Below are 21,542 nucleotides of genomic sequence, written 5' to 3' on the forward strand. Positions count from 1 at the left end.
GGGCTAGGACCTTGACTTAGCCTCTTGGCTGAGAGCAAGTGTCTCGACCTTTTAGCTTTGTAGCCAGTTTCCTCCCACATTCTAAAGACATGCATTTCAGGTGGATTGACCGGTCCAAATTGTCCCTAGGTGTGAATGAGTGAGCGAGTTGTCTGTCCCTGTGTGCCCTGCGATTGGCTGGCAACCAGTTCAGGGTGTCATCTGCCCACTGCCCGATGATTCCTGGGATGGGCTCCAGCACCCCCGCGACCCTACTGAGGATAAGCGGTGCAGCTAATGAGATGTGATGAGATGTTTTTGCCAATCAGCAATGTGACAGCCTACATTTACTAGTGGATACTCCACCTAATAGCTTGCCATCTGTGAAACTTAAGAAGCTTCAATCAATGTTCCCTCCAATTTTCCTCGGGTCTGAGCATTCACACAAAGTCGGTGAGCAACGCTTGAAACAACAGTGAGCAACAGCAATCCCAAGTGTGGCAACTAAGTCATTATTAAACATGTCCAAAACTTGACATCACGTTACATTTTGCTGAGTTTCCAGCAATGCAACATTATTTTTTGCTTTTGAATGAATTGACTAATGTTCTATTGCAAAGCTTGTACTGCCAACAAACGTCATTTGATTTTACAATTATTTCACAAGATTTCAATTTTTTTCCTGGTGTCTTTTGTCGCATAATACTAACATTTTTGGGTGGCTTATTTAGTCGGTTGCACGATACAGAACTGTACGTAATCAAATTTTTTAGTGGAAGTATAATGTTGGCAACAAGATTGACTTGGTATAATTGGAAATTATTTGAATGCAACACAAACTTTTTGTTCTTTTTCCCTGTTTTTTTTTCAATTTTTTTTTAATTCCTTTAAAAAAATCTCATTGTGTTTATTTTTTCCTAGCTGTTACTTTTTTCTTTTAGTTCTCAATTTACTTTTTTTTTACTTTGTTTCTTTCTTTTCTTTATTTCTGTTGTTATTTTTTTTCAGAATTTTTCCTTCTTTTTTCTCTTCCTTTTGTTTCTTTTTTTCTCAGCTTTTCACTACTTTTTCATTTTGGTATTTTTTTCTTTTTTGTTCTATTCCCCCTTTCTTTAAGTCAATTTGTGCATAATTTTACATAATATTTGGTCATATAGGCATGAAAGAAGCAAAAACAACCTGAAGAGCCGTTTAGGACCCGAAAGAGCCGGTTCCTTTTAGCGAGCCGAGCCGAAGAAGCCACTTCTCGAAAAACTCTACTGACCTTATTCAACTTCGTTCTACTTCGACCTTGACTTCCAAATACCGTATTTAGAACACAACATCAGGGGAACCCTTGTATTTTTACCTTTAATGCACTGTAACTTTGACTTAATTTGATTCTTAATTAGCAATTTCGAGCCCTCATTTTTGTGAGCTGGCTAGATTTTCTTGTGCTGGGAAAAGCTCTGGGTAGTGTGCAATTGTACACACACAAAGTTTAGAGGGAACATTGCGCTGGATAGATTTTCTTGTGCGCTGAGACTGTGCGGCCAGTGCGCAGCTTAGAGGGAACATAGCCTTCAATGTATTTTAAGTGCTTCATGCAAATACTTTTGACGAAAATTAAGTCTTATAACATCATTCAGGATTAAAGATTAGTTTCCACATAAAATGCTGCAAACAGATCAGGGGGCGTCCTTGTTTAAGTAACTGAAATATTCAAATACCAAGTCATTCATTGTCATCTGTATGACCAAATGAAATAAAGACGGTCGTTGTGGGGTGTTTAGTGGGTGCTGATGTTTTCTTGGTTTTTGCTAACTCGCACACGCATGCAGCAGTAACTTTATATACATTTTGTGAGGTAAAACTAAGGTGTGAATAATGTAAGTTGAAAACTCGACCCAGTACTACTAGTGCTGACTTCAACTTCTTATTGGCAATTTTCAAGCCTCCTTGGAGACTACGTCATCGGTCTGAATGAAATCTAATCAATTTAATTGTAGTTAACTCAATTCTTGAATTGCCTAGTCACTTGTGCTTTCAAGTACATAATGGACAGTTTGTATAGAGTCCCAGCTTGCCCTTTCATTGAGCCAATGTTCTCTCCAGACATGTGTTAAATAGGTTGCATTAAGTGAGATTGTGGTTCAAGTGCTGGATATTAAACTGCTACATGTGACTCGGTTGGTCTTGAGCCAGACCTTTCCCCGGCGTCAACCTTTTCGCCGCTCCACCGGATTTGTTCCTAGGTAAGCATGTGACTGTGCAAACCATTGCTACGGAAACCAGTGTATCCATTCGACCCGCTTACTGTCTCCAAGTTCTTTGATTAAAAACTGTATGGCCTGTCTTTTTTATTTGGAAATTGGTCAGGTAGACCTTATCTAACAGCTTATCGTATAATTGAATGCAATAGAATAGAATAGTCTTGATTGTCATTGATTAAATAACACAGTGCATATTGTTACGAGATGTGAGGTTACACTCCGATACACAGTTAAAGATTCAAAAATACAAAAATAGTTAAGAAAGAATATTAAGAAGGATAGGTAATATTCATTCATTTATTTACTGTCACGAGAACGTGGTGGCGTGGAAGGTGACCGGACCAGAACGGAGGCAGGAGGCATGAAGGGAGAACTCAAATGCGTTGACGATCCATAGGTTTTATTTAATAAAATAAAAGTCGCCCAATACTCCGAGGCAAAACAGAACAATACAGAGTTCCTCCGGCACGAACTCAACAGGACAAGGCATAACAGACTAAAACAGGACAAGGCATAACAGACCGGGATTGTGAATAATGAGTAGTAATGAACCCGCCACCGCAGAGCCCACCATGCAGCCTTAAATACAGACCCACCATTAGTGGAACTGCTTTCAGCTGTTGCCCAGGGGGCGGGGCAGACTGGTCACCAAGGCGACCGTGACATTTACTCATTCCAGTTCAACAAATTGTGTTTCTAAATTGTTGATGTCTGCTGAACTTGAGCCTAATTTAACCCTACTTTTCAAGATTACAACCTGGCAGTAAGATAATTACTGTACAACAAGATAACTTGGAAATTAATATCAAACTTGTAGCCATTCGTGTTTATCAGCAGCAGAAAAAAAGTAACTCTCAGCTTCAAAAAGTTGGTTACAACCTGGAACCTGATTTAATTGCAGCCGGTCTAGTGCACAGTTCACATTTCGTTGGTTAAGAGTAATAAACATGCTGCATTCAATAGTACTAATCATGTATTCATGAGGTACAGGGGTACGTTTGTTGAATGTTTTGTAGGCTCTTGAAACACGTGAAACCCTTCAGTGTGGGTTGTTGGTGGGCAATTAGATGATGGGTAGTTTCCTGAGATATCAGCTTTGCTCAGTTGCAGTTCCATAGCCCATGAAGATATCCTGAGAAGTCATTATTGCTAGTTGAAAACTTTACCCAATATCCAGTTTAGAAGGCTTGAATATAAACAGTTAGATAGTTATTGACTGTCTCAATTGATACTAATTACGGTGGTAATATTCATGAATTGATTTATATATTGCTTAGTTTAATATGTATACAATGGATGAACTAGTCAAAGCTGTCTATGAACATCATCGACTAAATAATGATACGATGGTTTACAGTAAATGAGATGTACTCCCTAAATTTCAAGATCTTCCTTCAATTTGACACTTAAAACCATTCTAGTCCAAGGTCACAAGCAGGTTTCAACTTCGAATCCAAGGCAAAAACATACCATCAATCAAAGATAACCCAATAAAATGCCTCGGAAAGTGGTACAATTCATCTCTGGGAGAGAGGGGCAGCGTTCTCAGGACAGTAAAGGATTGAGCGATCAGGCCTACCAGGCAAGTTCAAGACTTGGTTGTTCCAGGACGGTCTCCTACCAAGACTGCTGTGGCGGCTAACGATCTATGAAATCTCTATTACGGCGGTTGAAGGAATTGAGAGGGCAAATAAACATCTCCGCAGGTGGCTTGGGATTCCAGCAAGCTTCACATCATTAGGGCTTTACATTAGGTCAGGGCAGCTGCAGTGTCCCCTGTCTTTGGTAGTTGAAGAGTTCAAAGTGGCCAAGTGTAGGGCTGTCATGATGCTCAAAAGATTCCAGCGACGAGATGGTTAGGGGCACGGGCATGATTACAATATCGGGGCGTAAATGGGCAGCAGCCAGCCAAGTATATCAGGCAGAAGGCAGGCTGAGGTTGAAAGATGTCATCGGAAATCCATGCATAGGGCGTCAGGGACTAAAGTCTACTCATTTCCAGCAATGGTCAAAAGCTGATCCAAGGCAGAGGAGAGACATGGTGCAGGCCGAGGTCCGTCAACTGGAGGAGGAAGGCAGGTGGTCCAGGGCGGTGGAGCTTGGAGTCCAAGAAGCCTGGACGAAGTGGGACCTACCACAGCGAAGGATCACCTGGCCAAAACTCTGGAGGTTGGAACCATTCCGGATCTCTTTCTTGCTGTGGTCAGTGTACGACACCCTTCCAACCCCAACCAACCTGCACAGGTGGGGGTTGAGGGAGGACCCACAGAGCAGGCTCTGTGGTGGGAGAGGGACACTGGCGCTTATTCTGGCAGGATGCAAGACTGCTCTTAGCCAGGGCAGATACCGCTGGCGCCATGATAAGGTCCTCGGTGCACTGGCTTGCATCTTGGAGCAGGGAAGGCGGAAGACTCACCAACCTCAACCCAGTCCAATATATTCCATCCAGTTCGTCAGGGAAGGGGAGAAACCAGCATTCTCCAAGAAGACCAAAAAGAGCCTCTTGCAAACAGCACCAGCGTGGGAGATGAGGGTAGACCTGGGAAGGAAATTACACTTTCCCCAGGTAGTCCAAACTTCCTTGAGGCCAGACATCGGGATTTGGTCAGAAGAGGCTCAAAAAATCATCCTGATTGAGGTAACTGTACCTTGGGAAGCAGGATGCAGTGAAGCCCATGAAAGGAAAAAACGCCAAATATCAAGAACTGGTCCAACAGTTCAGGGACAAGGGATGGCAGACCTGGCTATTCCCAGTCCCAGACATTATGGTTCTGGGAATAAGTGGAAGGGACAGGAAGGCAGCTGCCAAAAGGGTGGGGGAAGCGGCGGAGAGAGCCTCTTGCTGGCTCTGGAGTAGGAGAGAGGAGTTTAGCTGGGGACCAGGAGGAGATGGCCAGTGACTGGCCATCACTGTCGGCCCGGCAACTCAAGGGCATTGTGGTTAAGGGTCGAATCACTGAGTGACGGTTGGACACCACCTGACGACATCTCCTGGTTGAAGGCTACAGACACTGTTTGAGTGACTGCAAAAGTTGCAATGATTAGAGGTGTATGTAATATGTATACAAGGGATGAACTAGTCAAAGCTGTCTATGAACATCATCGACTAAATAATGATACGATGATTTACAGTAAATGAGATGTAATCCTTAAATTTCAAGATCTTCCTTCAATTTGACACTTAAAACCATTCTTGTGCATATGCCTAAGGCTCCACAATGTTATCCTTACTCAGGTTGTCATTTAGCGGTCAAATGAGAGAATTGCACATTGTTAATCCATTCTCGTTCGATGTAAGATTATATACAGTACCCTGACCCGAATTTCGGGGCTGAAATGTCATCCATTAGTTCGGGCTTCCGGCCAATGTACAGTTGGGAGTTAAAGATACATTTCATTCCTGATTTTTTTCCCCTTTATTTTCTTGCCCCACATTATCAGGGAATGACTAATTAAATCAGGCCACTCTAGACACTGTTTCTGCAAGGGTATTACGTCATCGCTTTTGTCACCACACACTCGGTTATTGTTAGCCTATTGATACTTAAAATATAATTAACGTCAGGGTTGTATTCCTGTTTATGAAATGAATGAACTAAGTGCATGACACACATGTTTTTAAACACGTGAATAGCTCAATGTAGCAAAGGTGAAATGCAATCAGCTGCACACATTTTCATTTGCATGACAAATGAAATAAAAACCGTCGGTGTGGGGAGTTTTTGGGGTGGGTAGATTTCTTTGGTTTTCTTTGCGCAGTGGCAATATTATAGCCTATGAGGTTAAATCGAGGCGTGATTATTGCTAGTTGAAAACTTTAACTAATACCCCGCTGTTGTCAATTTAACATTAACAACGGCAATTGTTGACAGTCTCGTCAGAGACTCTTACTTTGTCAAAGTAAATGATATTGAATTACAAGAATTTGCAAAAATAGCAATTTGAGACTACCGTTCCACAAGATCATGAATTAACCTGCTCATTTCTTTATCATTGCCGCAATCAGACCTACAGTGGGCAATCTAGTTCAGATTACTTATGTCTAAATAAACCAAATAATTCATTAACGTTTGCATGGCATATAAAATGGAAACAGTTGCCGTGGACAGTTTTCCACGAGCTGATGTTTTTGTCACTCAGCAATGTGATAACCCACAAAGTTTACTAGTTGATACCCTTCCTAATACTTTGCCATTGTCGCTTTTATTTAGACATAGTTTTAGAAGTCTCATAGGAGACTGTTCAATCCGTAAAACTAAACAGCCTTTAATGTATTTAAAGTGTATCATGCAAATGCATTTGACATGAATTAAGTTATAAACCCCATTCAGGATTAAAGATTAGTTTCTATACAATGCTGCAAACAGATTTTCTGTTGAGAATTAAACTGCTCGGTTTCCATACATTGCTTCAAACCGGCCGCTAGAGGGCATCCTTGTCCAAGTAACTCAATTCTTGAATTGCCAAGTACTATGTGCTTTCAAGTACATCGTGGTCATTAGTATAGATTCCCAACTTGCCCTTTCTTTTAGCTTGTAAGTCAATGTTCTCTCCAGACATGTGTTAAATGTAATTAGGTTGCATTAAGTGAGATTGTGGTTCAAGTGCTGGATATTAAACTGCTACATGTGGCTCGGTTGGTCTTGAGCCAGAGCTTTGCCGGGCGTCAACGCATCCGCTGCTCCACCGGATTTGTTCCTAGGTAACCATGTGACTGTGCAAACCATTGCTATGGAAACCAGTGTATCCATTTGGCCCGTTTTGTGTTTTCAAGTTCTGTGATTGAAATCTGTACGGCCTTTCTTTTCTATTTGCAAATTGGTCGGGCAGACCTCATCTAACATCTTATCAAAGAATTGAATGCAATGGACTAGAATAGCCTTGATTGTCATTGATTAAACAGAAGGATAGGTAATATTTACAGGATAATGGATGTCGATTGGTCAAATATGTATGTACTGTAATCCTTCGTTCATCGCAGTTAATGTAGACCACAATCCCCGGTATGAGGTATTCATGTATATATGTGTGTGTGTATATATATATATATATATATATATATATATATATATATATATATATATATATATATATATATATATATATATATATATATATCATCTCATTAGCTACACCGCTTATCCTCAGTAGGGTCACGGGGGTGCTGGAGCCCATTCCAGCAATCATCGGGCAGTGGGCAGGGGACACCCTTAACTGGTTGCCAGCCAATCGCAGGGCACACAGGGACAGACAACTCACTCGCTCATTCACACCTAGGGACAATTTGGACCGGTCAATTAACCTGAAATGCATGTTTTTGGGATGTGGGAGGAAACCAGAGTGCCCGGAGGAAACCCACGCAAGCACGGGGGGAACATACAAACTGCGCACAGGAAGTCTGGAGCTGGATTTGAACCCACGCAGGAGGTTCCCAAGACATGAACTGTGCTGCACATATAAATATACATACATATATATATGTATACATATTTATATTTATATATGTATATATATTTATATATATATATATTTAATATATACACACCGTATTTTCCGCTCTATAAGGCGCACCTAAAAGTCTTAATTTTTTTCAAAAGCTGACCATGCGCCTTATAATACAGTGCGCCTTATATATGGCTCAATATTAAATCGCAAGGTCTCGCAACTTACACAACGGCCGCCGACTCGATTTCCCCCCGAACGTGGAGTAGTCCGCGGTGTATGCTGGGATTTATATACCGGCGTTTCATTGGCTAACCTATGTGTCAATCATCATTTGAATCGATCGCTATTGGCTAAAGTTATTCGGAGCCTCGGATTGGCTGGAGGGCCAAAACAAACGCTGCAATTGGCCGAAAAAGATGTGTCAATCATCCATTAAATCGATCGCTATTGGCTGAAGTTATTCGGAGCCTCGGATAGGCTAGAGGGCCAAAACAAACCCTGCAATTGGCCGAAATAGATGACTGAATAGCAAGCTTGCTAAACTACGCCATAAAGAAACATGTTTCATTAGTCTGTATTTGTAAACATTTTACTCTCCTGGATTTACTACACTCACGGTTGTAAGAAGACCATGATTGCGTATCATTATTGAACGTGAGAACTTAGGTGAGCTATGCGGCTTTATATTTTCCCGATATCTTGTTTTAGAACGATCTTGATGTTGCTGTGATGAGTTGAGTGAATTAAACTCAAGTGTTTATTGTCATATGCACAGTAAAGTTGCGAGCGAAAAAGAAAACAGAAACTAAGGAATGGTTGGCATTTCTTGAATCCCAAGACTTTAACCTTCCGATTGATATTTGAAATGATGCATTTGAGTGACATCGTACGGACACCGCATCCGCACGTGTCTACGAAACGTATTTGCTTCTTTGCAAGCTTTGGGAATGTTAAGGGGGTAATCAGTTGGACTGAATCATCTGACTGTTTTGTCGACGTTCCCATTGTAGCGCCTTATAATCCGGTGCGCCTTATCTATGGAAGATATAGGACCAAAAACTATTTTTGGGGGGTGCGCCCTATAACCCGGTGCGCCCTATAGTGCGGAAAATACGGTACATATATATATATATATATATATATATATATATATATATATGTATATATATATATATATATATATATATATATATATATACAGTGGGACCTCGGTTATCGCGGTTAATGGGGACCAAAACCACCCGCGATAAGTGAAAGTCCGCGAAGTAGCGACGCCCCTTCAAAAATGCTTCAAACATTTTTTTTTTTTTAAATTCATTTAATAATTTTTTTGTATTATTTTATTTAATTATTATTACTTTTTAGACCTGCGAAGCTCTGAACCCGCGAACGTGGAACCACAAAGTAGCGACGCCACTTCAAAAATGCTTAATTTTTTTTTTTAATTATCTTGTTTTATTATTATTTTTTTTTAGACATGCGAAGCTCTGAACCCGCGAACGTGGAACCACGAAGTAGCGAGACCCCTTCAAAAATGCTCAATTTAAAAAAAAAAAATTACTTTGTTTTATTATTATTATTTTTTAGACCTGCGAAGCTCTGAACCCGCGAACATGGAACCACAAAGTAGCGACGCCACTTCAAAAATGCTAAATATATATATATATATATATATATATATATATATATATATATATCTTTTTTTTAAAATCTTATTATTATTAATTTTTAGGCCCGCGAAGCTCTGAATCCGCGAACGTCGAAGCGTGTTAAGTCTGGAATACCCTTCTCTGGTTTTGCCTTTATTAGTAAAAGGTCTGACGTTTATTTTCTGCTGTTTGATCGAATAGCATCAGTGCTCAGCTGTGAAGTTCGAACAATTCCCTATCTATCTCTGACTCCATGTGTCATGACCCCACCGTGTCTCATCTGTTTTTTCTTGGCACTTGTTATCAACGTTAAAGGTTATCCAAACAGAATTGTGTTATATGAAGTAAAGGTAAATATTATTTATGACGATTCATCATCTTATTTTATTTAACAAATAACGTTGCCGCGATGTCAGAACTTGTGCAACAACTAATCTTTTATTCAACTACTAATCCGTTATCAAGTTAATCACTGATTGTTTTTTAGTTCAGATATGGTTTAAGATATCAATTTTCCAAATGGTCAACAATAAAACATACGTGTCAAATGCAAATGTGCATTTTTGTTATGTGATATTGTAAGATTATTCTTTTAGGAACTTTTTTTAGGCCCCATACAATGATATAGCAACTTCTATTTGTGCATTATTACACATTGTCACTTTAAAACCACAGTGCCTATTATATAGTGTCCCCTAGTGGTGTAAAACTACTTCATTCATTAAGGTAAAACACTATTGACTAAAATAATAAGCATAAAACACATGTATTAAATTATAAATATATATTTTTTAAGACTCGTAGGTTTGGAGATTTTTGACTATACGTATTACAAATTTTGAGACTTCGTTTGAATAATTTGACATGTTTGATCGCCATCTTACTACAGTGGAAGCCTGAATGACCATTTCGCAATTTAGTTTGTCCCGGTGATGCTTTTAGAAATTAACGGTCACTTATCTTAAACAGCTGAGCCCTTCATGTGTTGGTCACATTGCCGCATGACTTTTTCCCTACTGTTTCCTTCTCTAGCCAGCCATGTTAGCCACTTGGTTGCAGGCTGTGGGTTGCCACTCACCGCTAATGTTATTGTTAACTGCTCCGTCCTATAGTGTTAATTTCAACGTTAGGATCCTGATGCTTGAGAAATTTTGCTATGTTCTTGACAATCTTTTACTGGCCTTTTCAGTATCTTCTCACGCTAACCGACAAAATTAGCCACTTACACCAGTTTTGTCCAACTCCAGTAGCTGGTTCTTTTCAGTGGCTCTGGGTGTATCCAGGTTGCTTGGTCATTTAGTATCGCATGCGAGTAAACATCAGCTTTTTTGTCCTGTCGCTGGCTGAAATTCACTGAGCTCATGCAAGAGAAGGCTTTTACATTTTTCCAAGTGGTATTCTTCGGGCTTCCTTAGTTGGTCTGCTTTGAATGCATACGCTTCAGATCCATTCTAGGCTACAACGACCGATACTGCTAAATTATGGAACACTGTTACTTTAAGATTTTGTCCGTAACCTGGAATGAAATTATTTTATTCAGTGTAGATATAGAATCAAATTTACAAGGTGCTACACACTCAAACTGACCTACCAGCTGTTATTTTCTGTCTTATTGATGTTCAAACAGCAGACATCAGAAAGAGTCGCAATGATGATGCTGGTAAAAGATGGTGGAAATGGGGTCCCCACAGTGAAGCACTTTGTCCCTTTACAAATGCTCTGCTATAAACAAATTGAATCATTGGGCTCTGAAAGGTCATGCCGCAATTATCCCAACTGCTTTTATTTCTCACCGGAATCGGAACCTGCCTTTGCTGAAAATCTCACGCATCTTTTATGTCTTTAACTAGAATAATAGGAGAGGTCGATAAGATTTTCCGTACGTATTCTACACAAAGGACTCGGATGTCAGCAGGCGGCTTTACTAGAAATGTGGTTTAGAAATGTCAATACAAAACTCAGTGGGCGGCTACAAGATTTATTGGATATCTGTCCAAAACGTCCATTTGCGGAGTTTATTTCATCTATGATGTACGTTCACAACTAATGCACCCTGTGTATTTAAAGTGTTGAAATGACTAGAAAACAATAATTGCGAGGAAAATATGCGGATGAGAGAGGATGCATTTGGTGTTCCAGAATCACATAGTGTGAAATAACAACACCATCTGGCCTCACTTCTGTTTGTTCTGTATGAACAACATCAAATCCTCCTTATTTGTAGTTATTGGCTGGATAAAAATATTTCCAGACCTCGTATATAATAGAAGAACATTTGATCTATGACAGTTCGGTTGACTGTTTGTTTGTGTGTGTCTTTTTCTTCAGGCACAGCAAAATAAACAACAACATAAAACAACATCAACCACTAATTAAAAAAAGGAAACAACAAAATATTTGCACAAAAAACATCTGTACAATTCAACAATACAATAAATACTGTAGAGATAATCATATTTTTTAAGTTCAGAATCTAATTTGGTGGTTACGATTCGGCCAGCCTGTGGTGCTCACCCTTTACCCCACAAATTTCCTACCAAAATAGCCTCTTTTTGTCTTTAGTATTTATCATAAAGGAAGCGATACTCTAAACATATTGTATTTTAATTCAAAATTATTGATTTTGCAGTTCAGTGATAATGATTGATCAGTCCAAATGAAAACTGTATAGACACATACATAAATAATGCACTTGGATTTATTCCAACAAACTACGCATTATTTACATGGCAAGGAGTTTTAAGAAAGAAACAAAGACTTCGTTGACATGAGAAAGTCACATTGCTATTTAACAAAATAGAAACCCTGTGGGAAAAAGGGGAGAGGGAAAAATTGTAGCAGGAATGAAAGTACTGATCAATAAACTCATTTTTGAGGGAATCAACTCATTTAAATGATCAGGCATCATGGCAAGTTGTTGACTAAGAGCTTACACAAGCCTATCAAAGTCACCGACTTGCAAACTTCCTCGCCTTAATTGGTTGGTGCCATCAAAACCTGCTTCTTATTGGCCAGCGTTTTCTCTTTTTATGCCCCCGTCTTCCTGTCACGAGTTGTCAGTCCGTCTGCGAACCTCAGCTTACACTAGGCAAGCTTTTTGACCCTGACTCTCTCCTGCTCTGATTCCCGTCTGTTTCCTGGCTCCGACCCCTTTTCTGATCTCGACCACGATTTTTGCTCCCCCGTCCCGGCTACTGATCTGTTTTTGTTTCGCTTTCGACACCGCCATCGCTCACCACGGAAATACCACTTCCGCGTTCGTGCAACCTGCTCCCCGCGATCTACGGATCGTGTGTACTATCCTTTCCCTTCCTCCCAATAAAAACGCACGGAAGTGGGTCCTGTCTCCGTTCTGGTCTTGACACCATCACTCAAATAACAAATCCTTAAAACAAAGTCAGTGTTTTTCAGGTACACTATTGCACTGCGTCACAATGCAATTTCAATTATATTTCAGTTAAACGGCCAATATCAAACCTACAATTGTACCGTGGCGACTCCTATAAACATATATAACTCAAAAACTCTTAATATATCAACCCTCTTTCACATATCTAAAATTATTATGATATACAATATTTTTGATTTATATAAATGAAGGACATTTTAAGGTTGTAATCTAAATAATTCCCTAAATAAGTACCAATGCCTTTTCAATGTTGTACGAGAATACTGGACCTTGAAGTTATGCATTCCCCTTAGATGATGAGTGTCTGCACTGTAGGGAAACAACTAATTGTTGGCAGTCGATTTTCCCTTGCTTTGTATACTAATATTATACACTTAACTAATCACGATTGGCTAATTAACAAATTTGCTTTTGATTAACAAGTTAGCTTTAAGCAATCATGTTTTGCTTTTAATCTTAAAACCAGTAACTACAGTGTAATGAGACTTTGAAGACTGGTTGTAACTCTTGAAGGTCCTCCGCTTATCTATCTCTTAATCCTAAACTGGACATTTCTTTCAAAAACATCAACATTGTCTCACAGTTATGTTTGTTTTGTGTTTCTAGGCGGTCGCAGATAGATCTCCAAAGTATCCTGAAGCCTGGCACTCTGCTGACCTTGGTACTGTTTGCTATGGAGCTGATCCACAAAGCTGTCTGAGCCCTCGGCTCGTTGACTCAAGACATGACCAACTCTCATCTCCTGTTGCCAGCGGCGCTTGACGTCTATTCTCCATTTTGTTATGCTACGAAAGGCGAGATGAATAATAACTGGCCAGTGAGCATCGAGGCTTTTCCACTTCTTTTTCTCGCTTCCATCTCTGCCCTTTTTTGCTAGGGCCAGAATTTTATTCGCTTCAATTGACAGTTTGTAGTAATTCACTACTAAAGGTTATTGTAACTTATAATGGTGTGCATTCAAAGTAAATACACTATGCAAGCCCTAAGGTTAGCAAAATTTGAAAGCCTAGCTCCATATTTTCTTGCATGAATTTCAGCCAGCAACAGGACATGAAAGCTGGTGGTAATACCCTTGAGAGGCAACATATGTCAAGAACCAGAACAGGAGGAGGACCCAGATGCATAACGTTTCTCACACAAGGTTTATTTTACGGGAAATGGGGCAGTCATGCACGTTAATACAAACGCCAGTGATTCGGCGGTCGCTGGGCGGAATAATTAAGGCAGAAGTCTGGCGTGGAACAACAGGAAGCCAGAGGCCGACGAGATCGATACCAGTTACAAGAGCGGATACCGGACTGATAGGGTCGATACTGGACGGGACAGGCAGGATTGATATCAGATTCACGAGACTTGAGACAGATATCAGACACTGGTGACTGGAGTACGATATCACACAGGCAAGATAGATGGGGACAATACCCAATACTGGGGATTGTTGCAAGGTAACAGACAGGGAGAGACAGAGGGGATCAATACCAGAAACTGGAGACTGGAGTCCGATAACAAGCCGGATGAGATAGACGGGAACGATACCAGACACTGGAGATCGAAATCAAACAGGACGAGATAGACGTGAAACCAGACAGGGTCAAAACACATGTCTTGTGGGTGTAGAGGTTCGTTGACAGACTGACAAAGGGTGAGTGAGAGAACTGAGCTTAAATATGAGGGAAGCCAATTAGTCAACGAGCCGCAGCTGGCGCCCAACAGGCAGGGCCAATTGGCAACCGAGGCAACATAAGACTGTGCAAGTTGGACACAGCTGGGGCGCTTGGAAAGAGCAACTTACTAGAGTTAATCATAGTTGGTTTAAGTAGCTAACTTTAGCAGCTAGCGGGAGAAGTTTCTGAAAAGGCCAGTAAAAGATTTCAAGAGCAAAGAAGAATCACAAAACTCAGTTCAGCAGTGGAACGCGAGTGACACTAAAGGACAAGGAAAGGTAACAATAGTGGCTAGTGGTGAGCCAAAGCCTGCGGCCAAATAATATGAGACGCTAAAGAAGGTAACACTGGGAAAGAAGTGAAAAATACAAGCTTTTTTTTACACAGAGCAGCTAAGAGTAACAATATCGGCTAGCGGCCACCCCGAACTTGCAGCCAAGTTTGGTTTGAACAATTTTATAGACACTATTAACAGCAAATAAACAATTTTGAGGTTTGAACAATTTTTCTCGACAATCTTAACAGCAATTAAGCTTATTCACAATTTCGTTATACACAATTGGCTAACCTGAGAGGATAAGAAGGTAACAGTGAAAAAACGAGTTTAAAATGCAAGCTTCATTTACATAGAGAAGCTCACAATAACAGTAGCGGTTGGTGGCCACCCATAACTTGCAGCTAACGTTAAAGGCTAAAGAAGGTAGCAGTTGAAAATGCAAGCTTTGTCACACAATTTAGCTCACAATGTGTAATTGTAGCAAGCCATACTCTTGAATCAAGTGAATAACATGAAAAGCTAAGGAATAATAAGTATTGACAATGCAAGCTTTCTTTACGTGGAGAAGCTAACAATAAAAAAAGTGGCTAGCGGCGAGCCACAGCCTGCAACCAAGTTGTTAACATATTTGGCTTAAGAAGGAAACAATAGGAGAAAATGCCTTAATGAAGGTACTTGGCTACCATCACATGCAGGGCTTAGCTGTGGAAGTTAACATACAGTTAAATGCTAATAGCACGACTGGGACACACTGCCTTCATCAAATGGTCTTCTGAAGTGGTAAGATGGCGGCCAAACGTGTCAGCTTCTTTAAAGGTTGTCTCAAGTTGTGTGATAAAATTACCGATTTCTAAACTTACAAGAATTAAAAAGAATAATGTTTGTCAGATAGTACATATGTCATCATTACTCATTGCACTAACCTATGCCCGCTCGTTTGGTGCCAGCTGCTGCTGGTTACCTGATTGGTTCCCCGTCCTATTTAAGCTCAGTCCTTTCACTCGCCTGTTGTCAGTCCATCAGTGAACCTCTATTTTCACAAGGCAAGCATTTTTTGACTATGACTCTCGTCGGTCCCGTTTTCCATTCGTCCGTTCCTGATTTCCCTGTTTGTCTCCTGCTACGACCTGTTTTTTTGACCCCTACTACGTTTTGATCTCCCGTCCCGGCTAACGACCCGTTTCTGACCCCGACCACGTTCTGCTCTCCCGTCCACGACCTGTTTTTCCGTCTAACTACGCTACGATCTCCAGCTCCGAAAGATCCACTTCCACATTCAGAACACGCTCAGATCCCGTGAGCACCGGATCGCTGGCGCTGACTTTCCTCTATATTTCAAAGAAACTTGTGAGTAACGTTACGCATCTGGGTCCTCCTTCTGTTCTGGTCTTGACAACAGGTGTTTTTGCTCGTTGTTTGAATCAACGGTGTTTTCTTTGAATGAATGAAGTTTTTTTTTTTTACGCCACTTGGGCTTGTTATGTAAAACACACCAGGGCTACATCAGTTGGCTCCAGACTCTTGTCCTCTTGTCCTTGTGGGAGAAAAATGAGCCTGATTGTTGCACGGTCCATACATTTTGAGCCATCGTTACGGAACTTGCCCCTGATGTACGCCATCATCGAGAACGTGCCGCATCAGGAACAGGAACAGGAAGCTGTCAACTAGAAATTATGTTGATGTCAGTGTATTTATTATCTGTGGATGCCCTTTCAACATTCATTATAGCCTGGTCATCCTGGAAGGGGGATTATTTCATGTGTGGCCCCGTCTCAGGGTTTCTTCATTTTCCTCATCCTGAAATCTTTGAGTTTTTTTTACCCTCTTGTAGGTTTTAGAACAGAGGATGGTGCAGTGGAGGTTTGTGCAGCCCCTTGAGACTTTTTGTGAATAATGACATGATGATATGTCATGATTACCGATGCGATTCACCTGTGCCCGCTCATTTGGCGCCAACCGCCGCGGTTTCTGATTGGCTCCGTGTCACTATTTGAACCCTGCCCTGTCAATCCCCTGTTGTCAGTCCGTCTGCGAATCTCTGTGTATACTAGGCCAGCCTTTTTTTGACCCTGACTCACACCTATACAGATTTTTTGCTCCTGTTTGTCTCCCGCTACGACCTGTTTTGATCCCGACCACGTCTGCTCTCCCGTCCCGGCCTACAACTCGTTTCCGACCCCGACCACGTCTTGCTCTCCCAGTCCCGGCTAACGACCAGTTTTCCGCCCCTAACATCGCCATCCACTTCCGCGTTCGGATCCCAATCCGAGTGCAAGAGCAACTTGCTTCCCGCGCCCAGCGAACACTGGATCGTTTCAAAAAGCTTCCTCTCTCTTTCAATAAAACTTGTGGTAAACGTCACGCAAGTGGGTCCCGTTTCCGTTCTGGTCCTGACACTATACAAATAAATATGACTTGACTTTTAAGTTCTCAGAGACAGCGCAACATGATAAACACTACACTCCATGCATGGTAATGACGGACAATGTCTTAAATGTCATAAAATCACTACTCCCGTTGGTCATGAAAAAAAAACTACTTTCGTGACCGGAAAACATGCAGAAAGCAGTTGCTAAGGAACTGCGAAGGTGTTGGTGTTGGCCACTGTTAATTTCACAATTTAAATGTGATCATGTGTGGAGAATTGAAGGGGCATGTGATGGAAGGACAAGAGCGTGTAGCATGAACCGAGTTACGCTCCAATGAGCCTGTTCAACATTAACCTTGCCAGACAGTAGGATACAACGGCTGTGCCTGCAGGAAATGACAGTCTGCATCAGATTTCATCAGGAGATGCCCCGGAAAGATTTGTGGCCAAATGCACTTAGCTGACCAGCAATTGACGCCACCAATCTTCTTATTAAACATCTTACGTACACGCAATTTATGACATCTTCAGCAGCTGATAATGGCTCGGTTTTGAAAATAATTGATATTAATGTACTGTATTTTCTCGACTATAAGGGACACGTAAAACACCAAGTTTCCCAGAATTGCGAAAATACAGTACGGTCAACTTTTTTTCCAAAACAGAATCATAAAATTGGCACTCTGCATCACCTCGGCAAATTCCAGGAACTGCATGACAAATTCTTTGCAAATATGATAAACATTTCTCTCATGTTCCAGACACTTTTGTCACGGTTGCCAGGGTGCCCAATTGGCCCCGCCCGAGTGGCGCCAGCTGCAGCTTGTTGACGGATTGGCTCCCTGTCAGTATTTAAACTCTGTCCTGTCAGTCCCCTTTTGTCGGTCCGTCTGCAAATCTCCCTTTTTCGCCTGTCCTGTTTTTTCTCCTGTTTGTCTCCCGCTACGATCTGTTTTGATCTCGACTGTGTCTGCTCTCCCGTCCCGAATAACGACCTCTTTTGATCTTAACCATGTCTGTTCTCCCGTCCCGAATAACGATCCGTTTTTGATCTCGACCACGTCTACTCTCCTCTCCTGGCTTTCTACTTTATTTCACTCTTGACACCACCATCGCTCGCTAAGGAAATGCCACTTTCGCGTTCAGAGCGACCTGCTCCCGGCGACCAGCGATCACCGGATTGTGTGTGCAATCCTTTCCCTTCTTTCCCATAAAACTGTGAGAAACGTTATGCGAGTGGGTCCTGTTTGCGTTGTGGTTCTGGACGAATTTGTCTCCATCTCACTAAGATCATTTGAAACTATTTACAGACGCTCCCCCACCTACGGACGAGTTACGTTCCAGACGATCGTTCGTAAGTTGAATTTGTTCATAAGTTGCTTCAGTGCTATATTTTGTATGGAATTTATGCTTAAGGTTTATATGAGTATGTTTAAGGTTGGTATACTGTAAGTATCTTTAAGGCTTGTCTAAGTAACCTATATTGTTTTGTCCTAAAAAAATCAAGATTTAATAAAATGATATGGTCTATAAATATTAAGTGAAGTTTAACGTACTTTTGGAAGATGGGCTTCAAGAGTTAGGCGACTTCCTCGTCCGTGGTAAAAAGGGGCCCAAAAAAACCCGATCCACCATTTTCTCAACCGCATCAAGCTTTCTTATTCCACTTTCTTTTCAAATGAAATGGTTTGCCTCTTCTTTCCATTTTACACCAGACATATTGAACGGATGCACGAGATAATAAACAATTAAAATGTCAAAGTTCTTAGCGAGCTGGAGATACAGTACAGTATGTTTACACACGATCTGGAACTGTGACAGGAAGAGGAAGCTGGATTTCTTCTTCGGGGTGGATGCTGCGTGAGCTCTCACAGTGACACATGGCGGTAGCGGCGGAAAGAAACATTACAGTACTTATACAAATCTACTGGACTGTCTCAGAAAATTAGAATATTGTGATAAAGTTCTTTATTTTCTGTAATGCAATTAAAAAAACAAAAATGTCATACATTCTGGATTCATTACACATCAACTGAACTATTTCAAGCCTTTTATTATTTGAATATTGCTGAATTTGGCTTACAGCTGAAAAAAACTCAAAAATCCTATCTCAAAATATTAGAATACTTCCTCAGACCAAGTAAAAAAATAATTTTATAACAGCAAAACTAAATCAAACATTTGAAAATGTCCATTGATGCACTCAGTACTTGGTTGGGAATCCTTTTGCACGGATTACTGCATCAATCCGGCGTGGCATGGAGGCAATCAGCCTGTGGCATTGCTGAGGTGTTATTGATGCCCAGGATGCTTCGATAGCGGCCTTCAGCTCATTTGCATTTGTAGGTCTGGTGTCTTTCATCTTCTTCTTAACTATACCCCACAAATTCTCGATGGGGTTCAGGTCAGGGGAATTAGCAGGCCAATCAAGGACAGTGATGCCATGGTCAGTGCACCAGTTACTGGTGGTTTTGGCACTGTGGGCAGGTGCCAGATCATGCTGGAAAATGAAATCCTCATCTCCATAGAGCTTTTCAGCAGATGGAAGCATGTAGTGCTCTAAAATCTCTTGGTACACAGTTGCATTTACTCTGGACTTGATGAAACACAGTGGACCAACACCAGCAGCTGACATGGCTCCCCAAACCATTGCTGACTGTGGGAACTTCACACTGGATTTCAAGCAACTTGGATTTTGCTCCTCTCCAGCCTTTCTCCAGACTCTGGCGCCTTGACTTCCAAATGAAATGCAAAACTTGCTTTTGTCTGAAAAGAGGACTTTGGACCACTCTGCAACTGTCCAGTGCTTCTTCTCCATAGCCCAAGTCAGACGCTTCTTCCGTTGTCTTGAGTTCAGAAGTGGCTTGACCATGGGAATACGGCTATTGTAGCCCATTTCCCGGACACGTCTGTGAACTGTGGCTTTTGATACCTGGACTCCAGCTTCAGCCCACTGTCTTTGAAGCTCCCCCAAATTCTGGAAGCGGCTCTTCTTCACAATTTTGTTAAGGCTGCGGTCATCTCTCTTGGTTGTGCAGCGTTTCCGGCCACATTTTTCCCTTCCAACAGACTTTATGTGGATATGCTTTGAAACTGCACTCTGTGAACAGCCTGCTCTTTGAGAAATTTCTTTTTGTGTCTTACCCTCCTGATGGAGGGTATCAATGATGGTCCTCTGGACAGCAGACAGATCAGCAGTCTTCCCCATACTTGTGATTTAGTTTACTGAACCAAGCTGAGTGTTTTTAAGGCTCAGGAAACCCTCGCAAGGTGTTTCGAGTTAATTAGATGATTCAGGTGATTAGTTGAATAGCCTACTTGTATACTTTTTCATTATATTCTAATATTTTGAGATAGGATTTTTGAGTTTTCTTAAGCTGTAAGCCAAATTCAGCAATATTCAAATAATAAAAGGCTTGAAATAGTTCAGTTGATGTGTAATGAATCCAGAATGTATGACATTTTTGTTTTTTTAATTGCATTACAGAAAATAAAGAACTTTATCACAATATTCTAATTTTCTGAGACAGTCCAGTAACTTACAGCAATGTCCTGATATTTTTTGACATCCCTAATTTTTTTTTCCGTATGTACCGTTGTTCGTAACTCGAATGTCCGTAAGAAGGGGAGTGTCGGTATCGTGTTATTCAGACTGTCAAATGCACATAATAAAAAATAAATAATAATAATTAAAGTATTTAAGTTAAACAAATAACATTTCTTGGATGCAATTTTTAAACTACTAATTGCATTACGGTATGTAGGAAAATGTAAAATATTTGCTCTCATATATATTAGTAAGTATCAGACATGGGGACTTGAGACTTAGTGACTTGGACTCGAGTCGACTCGAGTCGCTGTTTTTATGACTTGTGACTTGACTTGGACTTGGCAATCTAAGACTCGGGACTTGACTTGTGACTTGACTTGCCCAAGAAAAAAATACTTGGGACTTACTTGGGACTTGAAGGTGAAGACTTGAGACTTACTTGAGACTTGCACATGTGTGACTTGGTCCCATGTCTGGTAAGTATAGACGCATTTTGTATGTGAATATATATGTCGCATTTGCATTGGTGCCCAATTGGCCCTGCCCGTGTGGCGCCAGCTGCGGCTCATTGACTGATTGGCTTTCCGTCTATTTAAGCTCAGTGCTCTCATTCTTCCTTTGTCAGTCCGTCAACGAACCTCTGCCCCGGAAGACGTGGGTTTTGACTCGGTCCTGTTCTCTGTTGGTATTTCCTGTCCGGGATTGTTCCCGTTTATTTTTGTACTTTTTAATATCGGTTTCCAGCTTCGTTCCCGTCTATTTTTTGTCCTGTTTGTAATTCTCTCAAGTTTTCGTTCCCGACTAGTTTGTCCTGTTTATTTTGATATCCTGTTTCATTAGCAATCCTGTCTGTCCCGCCCTGTTCGGTATCGACTCCATCTGTCTATGAATTCAAAGCCAGACTGCTGCCTAACGTGCATGACTCCCCATTTCCCGTAAAACAAAAGGC

General features: G+C 41.1%; 1 protein-coding gene and 2 non-coding genes across 4 annotated transcripts in view; all 3 read left to right on the forward strand.

Moving 5' to 3' along the window:
• LOC148362980 (uncharacterized) overlaps positions 1–13,805 on the forward strand; it is a 57,451-nt gene extending 43,646 nt beyond the window's left edge. Inside the window, exon 2 of one of the 2 annotated variants that reach the window (XR_015850941.1) lies at positions 13,341–13,805. Coding sequence is in view for 1 of the 2 variants with exons in the window: in XM_088340579.1 (XP_088196705.1) it covers positions 13,341–13,354 (14 nt within the window). In the remaining variant the exon portion in view is untranslated. The remainder of the gene's footprint in view (positions 1–13,340) is intronic. The other variant, XM_088340579.1, reaches the window with a different exon arrangement.
• LOC148363006 (U4 spliceosomal RNA) lies at positions 3,324–3,462 on the forward strand. The gene has a single exon (XR_015851038.1). It is a non-coding gene; the product is annotated as a U4 spliceosomal RNA (small nuclear RNA).
• On the forward strand, positions 5,979–6,115 carry LOC148363007 (U4 spliceosomal RNA). Its single transcript, XR_015851034.1, has one exon. It is a non-coding gene; the product is annotated as a U4 spliceosomal RNA (small nuclear RNA).
• Positions 13,806–21,542: the final 7,737 nt, after the last annotated feature.

Source organism: Urocampus carinirostris, chromosome 7 (genome assembly GCF_059441175.1).
Source record: "Urocampus carinirostris isolate Australia breed hairy pipefish chromosome 7, RoL_Ucar_1.0, whole genome shotgun sequence".
Lineage (NCBI taxonomy): Eukaryota > Metazoa > Chordata > Actinopteri > Syngnathiformes > Syngnathidae > Urocampus > Urocampus carinirostris.